Source organism: Petaurus breviceps, unplaced genomic scaffold (assembly GCF_028583685.1).
Source record: "Petaurus breviceps papuanus isolate PSGF00001 unplaced genomic scaffold, PetGlider_PUasm1.0 90822, whole genome shotgun sequence".
NCBI classification, from domain to species: Eukaryota; Metazoa; Chordata; class Mammalia; order Diprotodontia; family Petauridae; genus Petaurus; species Petaurus breviceps.
In genome coordinates, this window is record NW_027187351.1 from 17,612,449 (window position 1) to 17,620,812 (window position 8,364).

At 36.6% G+C, this 8,364-nt stretch overlaps 1 protein-coding gene across 1 annotated transcript; it reads right to left on the reverse strand.

Annotated features, from left to right (window-relative positions):
- Positions 1-7,511: 7,511 nt before the first annotated feature.
- Positions 7,512-7,835, reverse strand: LOC138148089 (biogenesis of lysosome-related organelles complex 1 subunit 2-like). Its single transcript, XM_069070713.1, has one exon. The coding sequence runs from the start codon at positions 7,833-7,835 to the stop codon at positions 7,512-7,514; it is 324 nt and encodes a 107-aa protein (XP_068926814.1).
- Positions 7,836-8,364: the final 529 nt, after the last annotated feature.

Genomic DNA, 8,364 nt, shown 5'->3' on the forward strand with positions numbered 1-8,364 from the left:
AGAGAGAGACAGAGAGAGAGAGAGAGAGAGAGAGAGAGAGAGAGAGAGAGAGAGAGAGAGAGAGAGAGAGAGAGAGAGAGAGAGAGAGAGAGACAGAGAGAGAGAGAGAGAGAGAGAGAGAGACAGAGAGAGAGAGACAAACAGAGAGAGAGACAGAGAGAGACAGAGAGAGAGAGACAGAGAGAGAGACAGAGAGAGAGACAGAGAGAGAGACAGAGAGACAGAGAGACAGAGACAGAGAGAGACAGAGAGACAGAGAGAGAGACAGAGAGAGAGACAGAGAGAGACAGAGAGACAAAGAGAGAGACAGAGAGAGAGACAGAGAGAGACAGAGAGAGACAGAGAGAGAGAGAGAGAGAGAGAGAGAGAGAGAGAGAGAGAGAGAGAGAGAGAGAGAGAGAATTTTGTCCTTTTCTTTCCAGACTATGACAGGCTAAATTTCAGTAAATTTTCATCTGTGTTCCCCAGAGCTATTCAGTCACTGAATTGGATTCAACTGTTGGCCTGCTCCATATTAATGGATTAATGGGAGTAACAAGACTGAACTCACTGTCATAGCAATATCCATTTAGGCATGGGTTAGATTGGCACTCATTGACATTGATCTCACAGCGTGGACCTGCAAATCCTTTCACACACTGGCACTGGAATCCAAGGGGAAAGTTGTCCAAATCCATTTCCTCTATACACACAGCTCCATTCTCACAGGGATTGCTAGCTTCACAAGGCCCAGATTCATAGTGAGAACCTGGAAGAGAAAGAAGCAAAGATGTCAGTGTTTATTTAGTGAACCAATCACACAGTTGCTGTAATTTACCTTCTCTATTTTCATGCAAAATGCCTTCAATTTAGTCTCTAAGCAGTGATTCACAATAATTTCCTTCTGTACAATTACTGCATGTATGTCTCTCTCTGTCTTTGTTTCTGTCTCTCCTCCTAGGTTCCCCTTTCTCTCTATATATTATAATGTTATGAAAAGGGAGGGGTGGGGGAATGTCATTCCTAATTTCATTGCTTCCTAACAGAATATCTACAGGCAAGATCCTTATGGTAGAACATTTTAAAAATAAATACCATTGTGCTTTCTTATCTTCCTCCCTTCTGTGGTCTGAGAGTGTAGTCTTCTGGCCATTTAAAAAGTGGATAATTAATGATTTGGACACAGCCTTTTTCTTTTTGAAAACCTTTAGGTTGATGGCACTCTTAAGCTTATTGGCTTTATTTCAAATTTTAAAATGTATAAATAAAAAATAGAATATGAGAGCATTCACTAAACCATAATTCTAATAGTATGTTGTCACCTCCAGAAGAATGTTATCTCCTTGAGGGCAAGGGTTATTTCTTTTTCTAGCTTTGTATATCCATGTCCTAGGTTAGGAAGTAGCCTAAAGTAAGAGCAGCTAATGTTTACAGAGTGCTTTAAGGTTTGGAAGACAATTTATGTGTGTTAATTCAGTTTATTCTTTTTTTTTTTTAAGCAATTGGGGTTAATTAACTTGCTCAAGGTTGCACGGCCAGTCATTTCTGGGTGTGGTGCTAAGTGTCTGAGCCTGGATTCCATCCCCAGGTCATCCCGACACTGGGGCCAGTGGTCTTACTCGCTGTGCTACCTGGCCGACCCAACTCAGTTTATTCTTGCAACACACATGTAAAATAGGTTCATTCCTTACAACATTTTACACACGAGGATGCTGAAGGAGGTAGAGATTACCTTTTCCTGACTACAAGTTCTTCACTCTATCTGCTGCCCCATTTAACTCCCCGAGGGTTTAATAAATTCTTAAATTGCATTGAATTTTAAAAATTACATTTTTGTTTTAAGTAAGCTAAAGGAAATTCCTGACTGTAGACAGAAAACTGGTCTCAGTCAGGAAAAGTTAGGTTCAAGTTCAATCACATCATTTAAACCATTAGTGCCCCAAGGCAATTCATTAAATTTACAAATTGCTGAGAAGTTACTGATCTAAATTAAGAGAAGACATTACCCTTTCTGAACAGTCTAAACAGATAAAATCAAAGAACTGGTAAAAATGTAAATAAATATTAGTAAATGAATGAATATAAACTACAATCCAGAGATACATTACAGAATCAGAGTTAGGATAACTCTTCTTAAGAGAAAAAAAACTTGTTAATCTTAAGAAAAGAGTGCCAGCCAACAGTTCAAGTCTTTCCCTTACTACTTCAGTTATATCAGTGTGAGAAGTTTCAATCCTATTTGACAATCTCTGATTACCAATCATCCTCAGGGAAAATTTTTGCTATGTATCAACCTATAGGTCTAGCTTCTACAGGTACCAGTCAGAATGTTCTAGAGTAGTTTAAATTAGGAATTCTAATCCACTTAAAAAAAATTTCATGAATGCCTTTGCATCCATGGTAAAGTCTGTGAACCCCTTCTCAGAATGTTTTTAAATGCATAAAATGAAGTACAAAGTATTGTAAAGATAAACAGTTATTTTGAAGTACAATTAACCTTTTGTTTTGTTTTATTTTTAATAACAACAGCAGGAATTTCACAGACAGCAAGATAAGAATCCATGGTCTTCAGAAATAAATTAAAACTAGCTCCTTATTGTCCTGAGTCCTAGTTTTCCTAGTGAAAGATGAAATTCCCCACTTGGTGGGGACTGAGTGAAGTAGGAATGGAATATGAAAATAAGGATACAGTAAAGTTTAGATGGTGTTAACCAATGCTGAACAAATGATCTTTTCTCCTTTGCTGGATACCATTAGGCTTTTCTTAAGTCAACCTCAACCATATTGTCTTAGGTCAAAATAGACGTCAATAACAATCGTCAAAATAACTTTTCTTTTAATGGCAATGATTTTTCTTTTGGATAACAAATCCTGCTAGTTGGACTCCTAATATGCAGCTAGAAATCTCACTTCTTTTCCATTTGATCTCTGTCTTTCTCCCCACCCCCACCCCACCTGCCCCCCAGGTGTTAAACATCAGGACATAGATATGACTTAAACCAACACTGTTGGAGGCATCATTTACCAGTTAAGTGGTTTCCTTAAACGAACCCAGGATCAATTTGCTATTTTGTTTTCAATTAATCTCTAAAATTATTTGCACTCATATTGAAGAACTGCTAGTGGATGGAATTCTTCCTGAGGGCTCTGGGCTGTAAAATTCCCCTACAAGGGGAAGCATTTTTAAAAAAATTACTTTTAGGTTTCACATTGAAAAAGGAAACTGGAAGCAACCAGAATAGTTGTAAACTTTACAGCTTCTGAACACTCTCACCCTGAGTTCTGAAAGACTAAAAGGTGTGGTAAGGTCTGTAATGACTATACTTCATGTTAGAACTTCCCTACTTTAGAGGGGAGTAGGACAATGGAATGACACAGTAACCAGCCAATTAGAAGGATTCCTGAGGCTTAGAGTTACTTGACATATGAGTGATACTTTGCCAGATGAACTCTAGGTGAACTTAGAGATGGCTGCAGAGGTCAAACCAGCCTTGAACAGCTCAAGGCAGCTTTAAGAAGCAGCTGCAAACTCAGGACTTTAAAACACCTTACTCACTGGTTTATTGTATGTACAGAAGTCTTCTCCCTTAAACCCTCCCCTGCTCCTCAAAAAGCTTCTAGAAACCCTATTGTCTCCCCCCATTCTCTCCACTTTGAGCAGATGAGACCTCTAGCTTTCTGCTCCCTTGTAGGACCTTTTCTCTCCTACAGGTCTCAGACAATAACTTGATTTAATTGGTGTACTGGATTCTTGTTTCATTTCAGGTCCCTTTATGGGCCTGGGATTCATTTGTTAACAAAGGTAGAACACTTTTATCATCTGCCAGGAGATAAAAAGATACTGTTGAAAGGAAAATTCTTCATTTGGACTTTTCACCCTAATTAACAAGGCAAAACAATGACAATTAAAAGCGGGTTTATTATGAGTATTTTAAGGCAGCAACATATAGATGGGCAGATCACTGAAGATTAGCTTCAAGGTGGGGACAGCTTTTATAGGTAATTTTCATACCATTTAGATAGGTCCATCTCAGCAAAAGAAGTTGGGCTCCTTGCATCTCAGTTTTTCCCCAAGATAGCAAGAATGTGACAATTTGCACACATAAGTACAGGGTACTCAGGGTACTAGACAAAGAAAGGGTGAAAGGTACAGAGTTGATATCTTCCTCCCACCCTAGCTGATAAGTAGGGTTGAGAACAATGTGTGTTCCTTATAAAACTTGAGAAACCCACATTGGAAATAAATGATTAGAAATTATAAATGGTACTGTTCCTAATTCTAACATTAGTTTAAACATTACCCTTGAACTAAATTTTCCGATTTTGAAACAGTCATTAAACATTTAGTAAGCCTTTATTAAGCACCTACTATGTTACTAGAAGCCCTGGGGATGCATACATACACACACACACACACACACACACACACACACACACACACATATAATCCCTGAAATCAAGATGCTAACATTCTAATCAGCAAAAAAAGAGTAACAAAACCCACATAGATTACAAAGGTAAACTGCTATAGGCCTAAGGGTCACATATCATAAAATATATAAAGCTGTATACTGTGATTTTATCAGTGTAGAGGACTCCTGATGAAAAACTTACTCTATCAGTACAAATCTGTACTTTTTCTGCAATTGAAAATTATGGGCAGATGCTTTGGCAGGGGTTCTCATAGTCTGTTAGAGGCAGTAGTTGAACTCTGGTCTTCCACCTTGAGCCTAGCTCTCCTTCACCAAAGCCTTGCTTTAATTTAATCATACTTTGGTGTGATTATCAATTATGAATGACTCAGCCCTTCTCAGCAACACAATGATTGAAGACAAAGAAAAAGGGCTCATGAAGGAAAATGGTATCCATATCCATTATCATAATAAAGAATTAATAGACTCTAAATGCAGCTTGAAGCATATTTTTTACTTACTTTATTCTTTCTCATTTTTTAATGTTTCTTCTTACACAACAATGACTAATACAGAACTATTTTTTACATGTTAGTACATATATAAAGTGTATCAACTGCCTATCATTTTCAGAAGAGGGAAGGGGAAGGAGGGGGAGAAAATCTGGAACTCAAAATCTTGTAAAAGTGAAGGCAAAAATTTTCCTGATATATAACTGGCAATATATATATATATATATATTTAAAAGTAATAATATTTTTTATTTGTTTGAAGAGAGAAAGATCTTTACTAAACAAACTTCTTCTTCAAAAGAAGCTAAAATAAAGATCTAAGACTAACAACAAATCGTTTCCACTTAATGGCTAGCATGAAATTTTCAAATATTCGTGAATGGTCATCTTAGCTATTTTACAATTACATATTTTAATCAGTACAGCTCATCTCTTTCTTTGGAATGATTAGATTTTAAATAAGTTATTGAGTTAGTTCTTAATCATATATGAGAAAAGTCTTGATATTCTCAAAATCATCAACTGAGAAATTCACTAAGTAAAAGATGTATACACTTAATATTTACCTTCACATAGATTCTGTCTTTTTTTTCTTTTAGGAAGGTGATGATATAGTGTATAAGAGCTTATTAATCTAAGAAAGGTAAATGACATTTCCTATATAGGGTTTTGAAAAGATCAATGCTCAATATTTTTATTCTAGTTTTCTGCTTTGTCTACTTTATTTTGTTATTTTTAGATCAAAACCTATGAACAAGGAAGGGCACAGTCTCCAATACATTCATATTTCAAAGTTCATTTTAAGATATATTTATATATATATATGCAATTGACTTTACAGAAAAAAGTGCATTTTAATTAACTTTTATTTATCAATAGCACTCATCATTTTGGGAAATTCCAATATCTTAAAAATCATAGTAATAATTTTTTTTATTAAAAAAAACTTAAATTTTTTTTCTCTTTTTAATTTTTTAGTTTACATCATTAATTTCCACAAGATTTTGATTTACAAATTTTCTCCCCATTTTTACTTACCCACCACCCCAAAACAGCGATTCCACTGAATATTCCCTCCCCCAATCTGCTCTCTCCCATGTCTTCCTCCATTCCCCCTCCGACTTTCCAGTAGGACACGGTGGATCTCTATGCCCCAGTGCCTGTGTATCTCATTTACCAGTTACATGTAAAATAATAATAATAATGATAATAATAATAATAAATATTTTACACATTTGATTTTAAAACTTTGAATTCCAGATTCTTTCCCTTCCTCCCTTGTCACCCAACCTCACTGGGAAGAAAAGCAATTCAATATAGGTTGTACATATGTAGCTAAGTAAAACATTTCCATAGTGGATATACTGTGAAAGACTATATTTCCCTCCCTCCTATCCCACCTCCCACTTGTTCTATTCTCTACTTTGATCCTGTCCCTTTTCAAAAGTGGGTGCTTCCAACTTACCTCCTCCCCCAGCCTGCCCTCCCTTCCATCATCCCCCATTTCCTCTCCTTCCCCCCTACTCTCCTGTAGGGTGAGATACCCTATTTAGTGTGTATGTCATTCCATCCCTTAGCCAAATTGAATGAGAAAAAGGTTGACTTATTCCCTTTTTCCCTCCTCTTCTTCTCTTCCATTGTAAGTTTTCCCTTCCTTCTTCTATATGAGATAATTTACCCCTTTCTGTCTCTCCCCATCTCCTCTCATTATATGCCTCTCTCACCTCTTAAATTCACCTTTTAAGTATCATCCCTTCCTATTCAATTGGTCCTGTGCTCTCTGTCTATGTATACCTGTACATATATACACACACTCACATATGTATTCATACACCCATATACCCTCCTATATAGACATATATGTATGTATTTTAAATATATATACATTTATATTCCCTTCAACTAGGGAAAATATTAAGGAAATTAATGAGAAAGAAACATGAAGGTAAACAGTCTAGCAGTTCTAAATTTGAAACTATATTACGAAGTGGTAATTATCAAAATAATCTGGTACTGACTAAGAAAGAGTGATGCATCAGTGGAGTGCATTAGATATCCAATAAACACTAGTAAATGTGCATTATAACTTAGTGTCTGATAAACCCAGAGATACAAGCTTTGGTATGAATTCACATTTGACAAAAATTGCTTGGGAAAACAGGAAAGCAGTTTGGAAGATAATGTCGTTAGACCAATATCTCATACCATATTCCAAAGTAAGGTTAAAATGGATAAATGATTTAGACACAAAGGGTGATATATTTTTCTTTTTTCATACGTTGTCATTTATTATTTTAGCTGAAGAGCAGGTTATGAAGGGGGAGGGAGGCAAGGGAGAAGACAAGGAGCTGAGAGCCTCTAATATGTGTCTGCTCCAGACGGGGTTGATCCTGATTTCTGAGCCTTGGTCCAGGGCACACAAGGAAGCACACGCTAAGATGAGGTTCCTGGGGTACAGCTGAGGAAAACCGCGGGGGTGGCCAGTTACACATCCAGCCAGGGGGGAGGGGCTGGGATTCTCTTTGGATCAGCAGCACTGCTTCCTTTTAGGAACTGAAGCTTAGTGCTAAGTTCCATCCTACATATTTCTTATAAAACATTCTTGTAGTTAAAGTCTTTGTGCTGAAAAAAGTTTTCCATCATCTAACTTCTTGTATTTTGTTTCTAGTGTCTTTGAATATGCATCAAACTTGTAAGCTGCCTGCTCAAGAGCTGTTACTTGCTCCTCAATTAAAGCGGTCTGATCCAGGTAAGGCTGGAGAGCTGCCTCTTTCTGGTTTAAGTCCTTTAGGTTTCTATTTATGTTTACTGCAATATCTTTCATTTCTAGATATTTCAAGCTAGTCAGTTTGTTCATATTTTCCAGAAGTTTATAGTCTTCACTGGTAGCTGTCAGCTCCCCAATCAGGTACGTGGCCATTTTGGAGAACATGTCCTGGCACAGCCCTGCGATGTCCGCCTCAGCATCGTCCAGACTGGGGAATCGAGGAAAGAGAAAGGATGGAGAGAAGGATGGGGAGGGAGGGGAAGGGGGAGAGGGAGATGAGGGGAGGGTGCGGTGGCAGATCCCAAAGGGTGATATCTTAAGTAAATTAGGGGGAAATGGAAAAAAAAATGTACCTATCTGATCTATGTAAAAGAGAAGATTATTACCAAAAAAAAGAGATAGAGAGCATCACAGGAAGTAAAATGGATAATTTATATTAAATGAAATTAAAAAGCTTTTACACACACACACAACACAACACACAAACACTCCCCCCCAAAAAAAACAAAAAACCTAGTGCAGTTAAAATCAGAAGAAAAAAATGTTGACTGTGAAAAAAAAAAAATATATATATATATATATATATATATAAACAACTTCCTCTGGTAAAGGCCTAAATTCTTTTATATATATATATATATATATATATATATATATATATATATATATATGAAGAAAACTGAGATAAATTAAA

Excerpts from the sequence above, each read along its gene's own strand:
- LOC138148089 (XM_069070713.1), bottom strand. The coding sequence starts at position 7,835 with ATGTTCTCCAAAATGGCCACGTACCTGATTGGGGAGCTGACAGCTACC.